Raw genomic sequence first — 14146 nt, forward strand, 5'->3', positions numbered from 1 at the left:
TATACATTATCACTCATGACAAGGAAAAAAACATTTCCAGAAACCAAAATTGTATTTACTTACCACTGTGCTGGAAATTGCACCATTAATCAAAGACGCACCCACAGCACTTGAGGATGAGGCTTTATTCAAAGAGGCATCACCATCCCTTTGGGAACAGCATGTAGCTTCCTGCTTAACACTGCTGCTATTGATCCCAGCAGATGCTCCACTTGCAGAGGAAAATTTGGATAAACAAGTGGTACCAGGCTGTTCTTGTACACTGTTTTGCTTTGCAGATGAGTTTTTTACATCATCTTCCCAGGAGCAAATAGTTGCAGCAAGGTCAGCCAGACGGCCCCTTCTCCCAACTGGAGTTGCTGAGGCAGCAGAAAGGGATGGTTTGGGAGGGGAGGCAGCCTTTTCCTCTGATGGCAATGCCGAAACGTGTGAGCTTTCAGGTACATCATCTGAAAATGTTTTCAGAAAAAGAGTTAAAACCCATGAGTTGTATGTGTAATAAAAGGATCACTCCATTTAAAAAAAAAAAAAAAAAAAAAAAAAAAAAGCTCTCATATGCAAGAAACTATCAAGCTGATTAAATTTGACAATATATTTTCAAATCAGATACTTAATCCAAGTTTTTAAAAAAACTTTGCTACATCTATTTTTTTCATTTTTTTGACAGATTTTGAATGTATAAGATACCATACCATTTAGGATATGTTTTTTTATTTTTTATTTTTGGCTTTTTAGGGCTGCACCCATGGCACATGGAAGGACCCAGGTTAGGGGTTGAATTGGAGCTATACCAGATCCACACTGCATCTGTGACCTATACCAGAGCTCATGGCAACACCGGATCCTTAACCCACTGAGCAAGGCCAGGGATTGAACCTGCAACCTCATGGATACTAGTCAGAGTATAGTTCATTTCTGCTACACCTCAACAGGAACTCCAAGGATATATTTTTAGAATTAATTCATGGTGTTAGTAACACTGCACAATATAAGATTATGTATTCCACATATATACTTTTAAATTGGATTACGCCAGTACCCTACAATAGAATTTTCTGCTACTGTGGAAATGCTCTATCTCCATGCTAACACTGAGCACTTGAAATGTGGCTAGGGCAATAAGAAAGTTCATTTCATTTTAACGAATTTAAATGTAAAAGCTACATATGGCTAGTGGTTATGGTACTGAGTAGCACAGGGTTGGACTAAAATATTTTTCTGCACAGTAATTTCATTTGGTGGTAAGTCTCAAATACACAATGCTTAATTTATTATGGCATGTATGCATAAAGAGTATACAGGGAAGTCAAAGTTCATGGCACTTTCTGTTCTACAAATTCAGTCAATGGAACTGATACCCCTCTTACTGTCCAAGGCTTATACCTTGGCCAGAATTCTCAATTCTTTTCCTCCAAAACCTTCTTAAGGATCTTGCTCCCCTTCTTTCTCTCTAAAAATTTTTTTCTGCACATAAACATGCTCAAGTCCCTCTCATCTTAAAACTAAAACCAAACATCCTCTCATCAATAGACACCCCCTTTTAGCTATTCTCCCTCTTGTCCTGCACAATATTCACTCACCACTCACCTGCCTCCTGCCTACACCACTGCTCTGAAGATGCTTTTGCTATTTTCACCAGATGCCTACACACTGTGCAGGCCTTGCGTTGCCATGTGTGACATCATCCTCTGCTAGTTGTCTTGTGGCCCATCCTTCACGGTTTCCACCCAACTACCACCTCCCTCCATTTGGCTATCCCAAGGGTACCCCAAACAATATATCTGAGGTTGAAACTGCCCCAAACATATTCCTCCTCATCATGCCTCTTCCTCCCTTTTCCCTTATCATCTACCACCCAGTCTCATCAAATCCCACAGATTCTTTCTCCCAAATCAGCCTCCTCTTCACTTGCACAGGCCTTCATCCTTATGCCTGGGTTAGAACATTAGCATTCTAACTGGAACTATATACCTGAATCTAGTCTTTTGGTTTTGGCCACAACCACGGCATACAGAAGTTCCCAGGCAAGGAACTGATCCCACACCACAGAGGTGTCCCAAGCCACAGGAGTGACAACACCAGATTCTTAACTGCTAGGGCACCAGGGAACTCCGTGAATACTTACTCTTTATGTACACACAATGCTCATGGTACTTCTGTGCTTTTTAATACATTTTGCTGGTTTTGCCTAGACTATCTCCACTGTCTGAAGCCAGCTGCCCCTCAAAGTCCGGGTGAATTACTTCTGCCTCCTGCAGAAAAGGTTCCCTGACCACCATCTTCCCTACAAAACCCTTTTGCATACCTTTATCGTTTTCCTTGGAATAAGCACTGTCCTCCAAGCAGATAACAGTTTTATTATTATGTTTTAGGAATGGACCTAACAGACCTCTCACTCTTCTAACTAGTCTCTGTCAGAAAGAAAGGCTTCAGATAAATTATATTTTAGTATAATCCCTCAAACATTTAATTGGCTAATAGCCCCAGTCTTGTATAGTATTCATTATATTATTCATTACAAACATTTTACTCACAAGATTCAATGCTTAAAATTAGATAGCCTCTGATGCCTCAATGAGATCTATTTTCAAGGCTGAGGTAGGCAATTGTTAGCATTTGCTTTCAAAATATTAAAAATCACTGCTGCAGTGCTTTCTTCTCTAAAATTGTTTGGGCTTTGCTTGTTCTTTTGATTGCTGATTGTTGTGTTAAATCATAACACTTTTTTTTTTTTTTTAATGGACTCTGTTACCCATAGATATTTCCTACAAAAGAGATATGTGGGAGTTCCCGTTGTGGCGCAGTGGTTAACGAATCCACCTAGGAACCATGAGGTGGCGGGTTCAATCCCTGGCCTTGTTCGGTGGGTTAAGGATCCGGCATTGCCATGAGCTGTGGTGTAGGTTGCAGACGCGGCTCGGATCCTTCGTAACTGTGGCTCTAGCGCAGGTCGGTGGCTACAGCTCCGAATGGACTCCTAGCCTGGGAACCTCCATATGCCATGGGAAGCGGCCCTAGAAAAGGCAAAAAGACAAAAAAAAAAAAAAAAAAAAAAGAGAGAGATATGGGACATCCTTCTATTTAGGCACATTTACTGATGAGGTCAGCCTCCTTAGTCATGGTTAGTCGCATCCGTACTCAGATAACATGGACTATCCGTACAATCGATAACATGGACTATCAGCACTCTGTAACACACCCTAAAACATCTGTCATAGTAGGCAAAAGCTGAGCCCTAGAGTCAAACCACTGGGGTTTGAATTTTAGCTGCCTCTCTGAACCCAGTTTCTTCTTCTAAAACATGAGGAAAAAGCAGTATATATCTTAAGATTGTTGTAAGAATTAAACACTATACTCTACATTAGATTAAAAAATATTTAGGGAGTTCCTATTGTGGCTCAGCAGGTTAAGATTCCCAACATAGTGTCCATGAGTATACAGGTTTGACCCCTGGCCTCACTCAGTGGGTTAAGGATCCAGCATTGCCACAAGCTACAGCATGTAAGTCGTAGATATGGCTCGGATCCGGTATTGTTGTGGCTGTGGTGTAGGACAGCAGCTGCAGCTCCAATTCGACCCCTGGCCTGGGAAGTTCTATAAGCCTCAGGTTTTAAAAAAAAAACCAAAAATTAGAAAGCCTAGCATTTCACACAGTTAAGTATTTGCTCTTGAGATCATTATCACTGCCAAAAGGGATAATTTTAAACACTTGGCTATGCAATACTTATCAAAATTTCAGTTAAGTTACCAAAGAAGACAGGTTGGAGGGGGAGGGATGGGCTGGCTGTTCGGGATGGAAATGTCCTAAAATTGGGTGATGAGAATCATTATAAAACTATAAATACAATAAAATTCAGTGAGTTAAAATAAAATAAAAGAATAAAAAAATAAAAATGTAAAAAAAAGAAAGAATTGACATTTAAAAAAAAAAAAAGAAAAGGAGTTCCTGTGGTGGCTCAGTGGTAACAAACCCAGCTAGTATCCATGAGGACACAAGTTCCATCCCTGCCTCGCTCAGTGGGTTAAGGATCCGGCATTGCCGTGACCTGTGGTGTACATCACAGATGCAGCTCGGATCTGGCATTGCTGTGGCTATGGTGTAGGCCAGCAGCTACAGCTCCGTTTCAACGCCTAGCCTGGGAACTTCCATATGCCTCTAGTGCAGCCCTAAAAAGACAAAAAAAAAAAAAAAAAAAAAGAATTGATATTTATGGAAGACTGCCTGAAATATATGTAGCCTATCCATTTCTTCAGATCACTTGCTCTTAATTCTGGCTATGTGTCAGAATTACCTACAGAGCTTTTTTAAATTTATTTATTTTATTTTATTTTTTGTCTTTTTGCCTTTTCTAGGGCCCCTCCCTCGGCATATGGAGGTTCCCAAGCTAGGGGTCCAATTGGAGCTGTAGTCGCCGGCCTACGCCAGAACCACAGCAACTCCGGATCCGAGCTGTGTCTGCAACCTACACCACAGCTCATGGCAATGCCGGATCCTTAACCCACTGAGCAAGGCCAGGGACTGAACCCGCAACCTCATGGTTCCTAGTTGGATTTGTTAACCACTGAGCCACAACGGGAACTCCCTACAGAGCTTTTTAAAAAAAGAAAGAAGGAAAAGAAAAAAGTATACCTCAGGGCTCAACTGCACTCCTGAGATTCCAGTGCAATGGTCTGAATGATTCTGATACATAGGAGCTGGGCTGAAAGCCAAAGCTTGAGGAACACTTCCTTGAGCAAGGCCCAGTCACCACTGAGCTGCCCATATGCACTGTGCTGGCTCATTTCGAAACTGCTTTTAATGAACTGAGCACAGAGTCAGGCTGTCTGTCCACCTTGAGAAACCTTATAGGTTTGCCAACTCCTACAACATCATCTTGAGGACCCAAGCAAGAACATTCTCTCGGGTCTTAGCGCTAATCATGGCATGTTTTTTAATCCTATAACATGAATCATGTCACTGAGAGTGTTTCGCCTTTTTGCCTTGGCTGCTAGCAAGTTCAGAACCATCTCTAGCAAGTTAGGAGGACCTTAAGGCCTGTATTTAATAAACTAACTTTACCCTTCAGTATATTTTTCCTTTTCTTCACCTTGATTTCCTCATTTTTTCCATTTTTAATATAGCTATTTTTGTAAGTTATCCCAAGGCTCTTTTTTGGTAACAAGGTCAAAGATAAGCTTTCCATCAGATTACAGGCCCATGAAAGGCAAAGATCACCTTCCCTCATCTGCCTCCAGCATCTCAGCATAATAACATGCTTTGCGGCATGCAACAGATGTCTTTTGAAGTTTTCTCTCCCCCCTACTGAGTAGCATGGCACACCTTAGCCACTCACGATGATTTAATCAGCGAATCGTGAAAAAAAGACTTATTGAATACAGAGCTGAAGGTCAGCATGCTGGCAATCCCAATGATATAGTTTATTCTCTACTATTTATAAGGCAAATATAAGACAGTTCTGTTACAAGACCAGGGTTTTGTGAACTAGTCTAAAAACCTCATCACCTACTTCAATGAGAAGACAACCAACTGATAAATACATGTTGAACTACAAACAACTTGCGAGCAGTAGAGACTCAGGATATAGAAAAGCATTTACCTTTCATATATTAATTGATATATAATGTTTTCTTTTTCTTTTTTTTCTTTGTCTTTTGTCTTTTTAGGGCCGAACCCACGCACATGGAGGTTCCCAGGCTAGGAGTCCAATCGGAGCTATAGCTGCCGGCCTGCGCCAGAGCCACAGCAACTCGGGATCCGAGCCACGTCTGCAACCTACACCACAGCTCACGGCAACGCCAGATCCTTAACCCACTGAGCAAGGCCAGGGATCGAACCCGCAACCTCATGGTTCCTAGCAGATTCATTTCCACTGCACCAAGACAGGAACTCCCGATATATAATGTTTTCAACGTACTAAGCTGAATCTTACTGAAACAGATTTAAGGACCTCACCATTCACATAGTTTCTACCTGTCACATCATCGCTATCCCAGTGGCGCCGTTGCTCAGCCAGCTTTTGCATTCGTGTTTTCACTGAGGAGGCTGCAGTTGCTTCCAGCCTTGAGTTCAGCCCTCTCCTCATGCCCAGCAGTGATGCTGGGGCAGCCACAGAATCACTGGCGGGAGCGGGCGCTTGTGGCTGCGCCTGAGGAGACACAGTACCCGGAGAACAAGGTTTTGCAGAAGCTGACTCAATAGGTTTTTCATTTTCCAAGTTAGAAACTTCTACTTCAGTGTTGTCAGAACAGCGTTTTTTTGATGGCGATGGCTTTGTGCAAGATTTCTCTAGATTAAAAAGGACAAACAAAATAAAAAATAAAAATTCCATAATTTCTCAAAGCATGAAAAACTTGCAGCAGCTTCAAATAAAGAAATTATGTCTTTCTATTCCTTTAAATGATTTTACCTACAAGAAATATGTAAAATTCTTCTCTTTCAGTAACTTAGAAATCTGATATATTTCTCTTTAAGCAAACATAACTTATAGTTTTTTAAAAAAAATCTTAATGAGGGAGTTTCCATGGTGGCTCAGTGGGTTAAGAACCCAACATAGTGTCTGTGAGGATGCGCATGTGATCCCTGGACTCACTCGGTGGGTTAAGGATCTGGTGTTGCCACAAGCTGCGGGATAGGTCACAGATGCAGCTCCAATTTGACCCTTAGACTGGGAACTTCCATATGCTATAAGTGTGGCTGTAAAAAGATAAACAAATAAATAAAAAAACAAATTAAAAAAAAATAAAAAACCTTAATGAAAAATATTCAAATGATATTCTCAAGATACATGCATAATACCCTATGTATACACGGGTATCCTATGCATAATAATACCCTATGCATAAGACCTATGTGGTCTTGAGACACTGGGAAATAAAAAGTGCACACACAGAGAATAAGCCGATGTTCTAGGGGATTTTAAAGCTCATACAGCCCAATCACTGCCTTTTCAGATAAGAAAAATCAGACCCAGAGAAACCAAGTTACCTGCCTAAAGTGACACAGCAGAGCTAAGAGTGGAAATAAGCTTTCTGCTTGTAAAACATTATTTCATGAACAGGAATAAACAAGAGTAAAAGGGCACCTGGAGTGGAGGCAAAGAACCCCCCAAAATGACTGAATTATCTGGTCAATACCAAACTCATCCACACAAGTGTTTAAAAACATTTCACATTTTAAACCCCCATGAATAAATCCCTATAAAATAAATTTAAAAGTTCTAAAAGAAAAAGGAGCTACCCAAACATAAGGCAGATAATTTTTAACCCAAGAATGAGTTCCACTATAATGCCTGGAAAATTAGTACTTTAAAACATAGGAATGTAAATTCCATATGAGGTCAGTTTCATTGGCTGTCTAAGCAAGCGTTCTTGTTCTGGCAGTGAATGAAGATCATTAGTGAGAAGTCGTGACTGCCCTCACAAACAGCAATATAATTAAATGTGCATCATGAAACCTTCCAATCTTCTGCAACTCATTTATGGATATATTTTCAAAAATTTATCCAACCATTTTTTGGAGGTGTTCCTATGTTAACATGCTTCACTACTTAGAAATATGGAAATCTTCAAGTTATAGTTCTTATACAAAACAGTAAATATTTCCATTTAAATATCAAAACACAATTCCAACAACTAGTTTTTCAGTAACTAATACTAAATATTTGATTGCACAAATCTGGACCACAGTGAAGAGACCCTGGACTGGAGCCAGGCCTCTACCTTCCTATGTAATATGTATGGTATTCCCTCCCTTCAAAATGCATAAACATACAAAAATAAATTTTCATTTTACAGTTAACTTATAAAATAATTAGGAGCCAGCACTATGCCCCCTTCTCTTTTGCAATGTTAGTTTTGCCCTCTATAAAACTCTCTTTCTATATGTACTTTAAATTTATACTAAGGAAAATTATCATCCCCAGACTTACTTCAAATGCTAGGAAAATATTGAGCCAGCTAACTGATATAGGCCCAGGATGCCAGGATTCTGTGAAGAATAAGTTTCCAGGAGTGCTTGGGGTGGGGGGCGCGGGCAGAGGGAGAGAGCTTAATTTTGTTTCTAATTTCACCAGTTCTGTATATGTGTGTGTGTGTGTGTGCATGAACACACACACACACACATATATTTTGCTTTTTAGGGTTGCACCTGCAGCATATGGAAATTCCCTGGCTAGGGGTCAAATCGGAGTTATAGATGCCAGCCTCTGCCAAAGCCACAGCAACACGGGATCCTTAATTCACAGAGTGAGGCCAGGGATTGAACCCACATCCTCATGGATAATAGCTGGGTTGGTAACCCACTGAGCCATGATGGGAACTCCCACCAGTTCTGTAGATTAATAACCTATACTGTGCACCTAACTCTAAAGAGATGTTTCAGCAGACAAAGGATGAAAAGGCTCATTAAATTTCAAGCATCTGCAGGCAGGCCTGCCTTTCATTGCTCTGCTCCTGCCAAAGACACCATCTGAACCTGGTTGTCAGCTGTCCTAGCACTGCTGGGGTAGAAAAACTCCACACAACAGCCAGAATAAGTACTCCGCTACTCCTATAGTATTTTTCCTTTAGAGGTTTTTTTTCATTTTGTTTTTTGTTTTTTGCCAAGCCCACAGTATGTGGAAGTTCCCAGGGAGTGAACCTGTGCCACAGCAGCGGCCTGAGACACTGCAGTGACAACACCAGATCCTTAACTCACTGTGCCACAGGGAAACTCCCCTTAGGGGTTTTAAGGATAATTTGGGAATGAGGAAAATACAGTTCTACCAGTTAATCTGAAATATTTGTTAGAAACTCTGCTCTGGCCTGATAGGTTTTAGGCCTAACATAATAGGCCTGAAATAGAATAAAAGGCTGATCTTTGTAAGAGGCTATTACATTTGTCTCCCAAAGACCTTGGTTCCTTCTATATGCACAATGTTTGGGACTCATCTTTTAAAAAATGCAAATTTTACTTTCCTCCACAAAGTCTTTTTACCTTCACCACCAGAGAGGGGTTGCTGGTTACTTGCTTCCGAAAGCGGCTCCCTGACCCTCTTGGCATGAGTCATAGACCTTGCTGCTGGGATGGGCCGCTCCGCCATTTTTCTCTGAAGATTCTCTCTCCTGGCACGAGTTCGTTCAAGCAGTTTCTATACATATACAATATATCAGAGTGTTAAAATACACATTTCGTCAAAGGTTCACAGAACTCCAGGTCATCTTCTAAAATCACTAAGTGCCATCATTAGGATAACAGTTAAATACATTTCAAAAAGGAAATCCTAAGTAATTGAGTCAAGATCCACCAGTGAGTTCAGGTGTATTATGAACATTAAAGGGGGATAAAATGTGTGAAGCTAGTTTGTATGAGATTTTAAATTGCAACACATTTTTTTTCTGCTTCCATTAAAAGGTAGAATCTATCTCCGTCCCTTTGAATGGGGCTGACCTTATGATTCACTTTGACCATTAAAACGTGGCGGAAGTGATACTGTGTGTCTTCCAATCCCAGGCCCCAAGAGGTCTTATAGTTTCTGTTCTCACTGTCTTGGAACACTGCCACCACAGGAAGCAGCCCAGATTAAGCCTGCTAGACACATGGCCCAGGGGACAGCCAGCATCAACCACCAGAAGCGAGAGTATGGCCATTTCAGACCCTCCAGCCCCAGATATTTGCATATCACTGCAGACTCTTACATGATCACAGGGACACCAGAAGCCCAGCCCAGCTGAACCCAAATGCTGAGTTGCTGAATCATGAAAAATAACAAAGTTGTCCTTTTAAGCACTATGCTAAGCAGAATAATAGCCCCCCAAACATATTCACTGTCCTAATGCTCAGAACCTGTGAACATGTTACCCTACATGGCAAAAAAAGAGTTTGCTGAGGTGAATAAATTAATGAACTTGAGATGCAGAGATTATCTTGGATTCACTGAGTGTTATCACAATTGTCCACATGAGGAGGGAGCATCCAGAAAATGTGACAAGGGAAGCAGAGATCCGAGGGATACAATTGGGGGATTTAAAGATGAAGGAAGGGTCTGTAAGCCAAAAATGCACGTGGCCTCTATCACCTGAAAAAGGAGAGGAGACATTTTCCCCTAGAGCCTCCAAAAAAGGACAATCCTGCCGACACCTAGATATGAACCCAGTAAAACCCATCGGATTTCTGGCCTACAGAAGATGATAAATACGTGTGATGCTCGGCCACTAAATTTGTGGTCATTTGTTATAGAAGCAAAACTAATATAGTCACTAAGATTGGGGGGGATGGTAAAGAACAAGAGATAACTGACATACCAGTTCTTTGAAAATATAAGACACTTCCAAAGAGGAAAAAACCACACAAAACTGAACTAAATAATCCTATGTATATTTAATTAAATATCAATATATAATAAAATAGTTTTAAGTTGACATTCTGGCCATTCCATGATATCATGAATATTACTCTTTTCTAAACCCAAATCAACAGCTGCTCCTATCTGAATCAGTGTGGTAAGATAAATACAAGACCCTGGAGTTCCTGTTGTGGCTCAGTGGTTAACGAACCCGACTTGTATCCATGAGGACTTGGGTTCGATCCCTGACCTCGCTCACTGGGTTAAGGATCCAGCGTTGCAGTGAGCTGTGGTGTAGGTCGAGTACACGGCTCGGATCCTACATTGCTGTGGATGTGGCTGTGGCTGGCAATACATACATACATATATACATACATACATGAATACAAGACCCTGTAAAATAATTCACTCTCTTTCAAATGAACACACACACACAAATTTCAAATGGAAACAACTGAAGGAGACTTGCAGATAACGGGCTAGAGTTTACACACTGCCCAGCAAACACAGAGCAGTCATTATAGACTAAGGAATTAAACTCCACCTGATTTTTTAGTGGCTTAATTAAAATAGAATAAAAATTTTTAATCCCTCTGAGTATGCAAAAGAAGCATGAGCTAAATTTGGAAGAAGACACAACTCTCTATTTTTCTTAGGAAAGATTTTTCATTGAAAGAAGTGACACTAAATCTAAATGCCATGTCACTGAAAGAGTAATTTATAAGCCTAATGCCAGCTAAAACACAAGACCTTCACCTTTTAAATAAATGTCTTCAACAAGCTCAAAAGTGATGGCATTACATAAATTCATATGTCTGAGAATTTTTCCTACAATAAAATATATCACTCCTTAGATACAAAACTAGCCTAATTTATTCATTCATGGACATGCCCACATTCCCTTCCGGTCAGTTAGGACACTTATGAGTCAGTAACCTCTTCAGTTACTATGAGCAATGGATCCCAAAAGAATGTGGTTTTACCATTCAAACATACACAAGTGTTCTACTGCTACATTAGATTAAAAATGTTAAAGATTTAAAAAAAATTAAAGTAGACAAGCAAAAAAGTTACCTAATCTATAAAATAAAACTAATAAGCACCAAAGATTATTAATTTCAAAGAAATGACGTATCTGAAATACATAAACTTAACAGCTCAATAAATATGTCATCCTTCCTGGTAATAGTGGATCAGGGATTTAAGGTTCTTTTATTATTAAGGAACATTTCTTCAAACATCACACCTCCTTCTTCAATGGAGGCATTAAAAAAAATAAAATCCTGCAATTACTAACATAATCAGGAAATAAGATATTCTATATGGATGAATTTAAGATAACTGAAGCATATAGTCCTTAAGCAATTTTATGCAATTCCCCATATCCCTCGAATCATTTTTCTCAGAAACCTTTTCTAGGAGATATTACTGATTCCCCTGCCTTTTTTTTTTTTGCCTTTTCTAGGACCACTCCAGCGGCACATGGAGGTTCCCAGGCTAGGGGTCTAATCAGAGCTGTGCCGCCGGCCTACCCCAGAGCCACAGCAACGTGGGATCCGAGCTGTGTCTGCAACCTACACCACAGCTCATGGCAACGCAGGACCCTTAACCCACTGAGCGAGGCCAGGGATCGAACCCTCAACCTCATGGTTTCTAGTCAGATTCGTTAACCACTGCGCCACAGCGGGAACTCCTCCCCTGACTTCTTAAACAGAGGAAACTCAGTATCAATTAACTTCTTATTTTCAAAATGCTCTAGCAGCATTCCTTTCTAAGTCATCACAAAGATTTCATTTAACTCTGGAAAATTAGAGAAATTTTATTTAAAACAGTAATAGCATGTTCATTTACTTATATTACAAGAACAGATGCATTACACAGTATTTTAATTGTAGCTTTTTCTTGTTTAAGGTTCCTACATAGAAAGTTCTGACCTGGCACACCTAGTTCTGGGTTTCCCTATTCTGGTCTTAGACTGGGACAACCGTCTCCTATGAGAGGATCTTCAGACTAAGAGGCTAATAACTGATATTACAAGTAGTAAGACCATAGTTTTTAAATACACCTAATGCAACAATCACTAATGCTTATATAGGACTTAATATGAAGTACTTTCAGTGTCTGCACACACTAACTCATTTCATCTTCAAAATCTGATTTGATAAAATTCTGCTTTTACTACTATTTTACAGATAAAGTCAGGCACAGGTTAATAAAGCCAACCACTTTGCTATAAACCATCTTTGACTAAATCTAAGTGCTCTTTTTAAGAACGTATGATCAGCAGAACTAACCGACTTCAAAATCATCAACAGTTTTTTTAGTGCTGTCAGCTGATCGTCATAATAAACATGTGCCTTAACTGCCTGTTCATCCATGAATCAAGAGGTATTCTTTATCTCTGGCTGGTCCATGAACATTAGGAAGACATGGCCCTGTGGCCTCTGTCTAGATGCTGACTCAAACAAATAACCTGTAAAAGCATGAGCCTTTTAGCAAAATCTGAACAGTGACAGAATGTTTGATGAAATTAATGAACTGCTGTTATTTTTTCAGGTATGATAATAGCATTATGATAATGTTCTTTTAAGTCTTTAGTGTTCAGTGATCAATATTGAAATATTTATGTAGAAAATTATATAATCTCTAGAATGTGCTTCCAAATAATTCAATGGGAGGCATTAGAGGGGGATACAGTAAAACAATATGGTCATGTGTTTTTGGGTGATAGATGCATGAGGGGCAATTACACTTGTGTAATTTGAAATTTTCTACAATAAAGAAATGATTTTTGCTGAAATGTTCCAACAGTTACTGTTGTGCATATAATTATTTGTCTGTAAAATAATTTGCACTGAATGGCTCTCTTCCAAATTAATTCAGCAGAACACGGTTGATAGGATAGTGTTAGGGAAACGTCTCTCTGAATAGGAAACAAAGAGTCCTACCCTCATGAAGCTCACATTCTAACAGGAAACATGTTCAACAGGTAAATAAATGCAAGTGAGATGGGTATTATGAAAGGTGATCACCCCTCTGACGGAGGGGAATCAAATTGTAACCTGAAGGTTAAACAGAAGAGACAGAGGAAGAAAGTGCCAGACAGCCCCAGTGACAGCAGCGGGGAGAACCAATGCACAACGGCTTTGTTGTCTGCGGAAACAGAGCTTAGGACGGTTGTAGCCTTTCTCAACCAGAGCAGCCAAGAGAATTATTAATCCCTAATGCCCTGGCATTCATATGCCTATAGGATGGCATGGTTAAGAACAACCTTTGGGGAAATTGACAAAATAGTTCTCTCAAATAATTTTCTACGGTCTCTGGTTCTGATAAGGAACTCTGGTTGAGAAAATCGTTAACTGACTTTCATTTTTTTTTTTTTAGACAAAGAACTGTACCAGTTAGTTTCACTGTGCAAAAATGTTATGAATGCTGTAATTAAGCACCTAATCTTTGGAACCAATTCAGACAGTTCACTCATTACCAATTAAGGAAAAGATGTCAAAGCTGTTTATTCTAACTGCAACTGATCTAATTTTTCATAATATAAACCATACATATTAAACCAAACATATTTCTGAGCACACTCTAAAATGAAAGGTTTCTTTTAAATGTTTCTTTTAACTCAGATTTGTACTAGCTGCAAAATGATATTTTAAGTAAAATGAAGTACAACTTTCAGCCAAATTTCAAAATGCTCTGTTCCTATCAGTTACTTAGGAGAATTAAAAAGAATATTCAGAACACATAGGGCTAATGTTTTAAGGAATCCTAGCCTAAGATGTAACATAGTATATCCTTTCCAGTTTCAACGGAGGTGAAAA

The 14146-nt window shown here is 39.7% G+C and overlaps 1 protein-coding gene across 7 annotated transcripts in view; it reads right to left on the reverse strand.

The window, feature by feature from the left end:
- The window catches only part of ANLN (anillin actin binding protein), a 62988-nt gene that overhangs the window by 45123 nt on the left and 3719 nt on the right, over positions 1–14146 (reverse strand). For all 7 annotated transcript variants that reach the window (XM_021078546.1, XM_021078543.1, XM_021078544.1 and 4 more), the window contains 3 exons: positions 8975–9128; positions 5972–6286; positions 64–449 (listed from right to left, as the gene is read on the reverse strand). In XM_021078546.1, coding sequence (XP_020934205.1) covers positions 64–449; positions 5972–6286; positions 8975–9128 — 855 coding nt within the window. The remainder of the gene's footprint in view (positions 1–63; positions 450–5971; positions 6287–8974; positions 9129–14146) is intronic.

Source organism: Sus scrofa, chromosome 18 (assembly GCF_000003025.6).
Source record: "Sus scrofa isolate TJ Tabasco breed Duroc chromosome 18, Sscrofa11.1, whole genome shotgun sequence".
NCBI lineage: Eukaryota > Metazoa > Chordata > Mammalia > Artiodactyla > Suidae > Sus > Sus scrofa.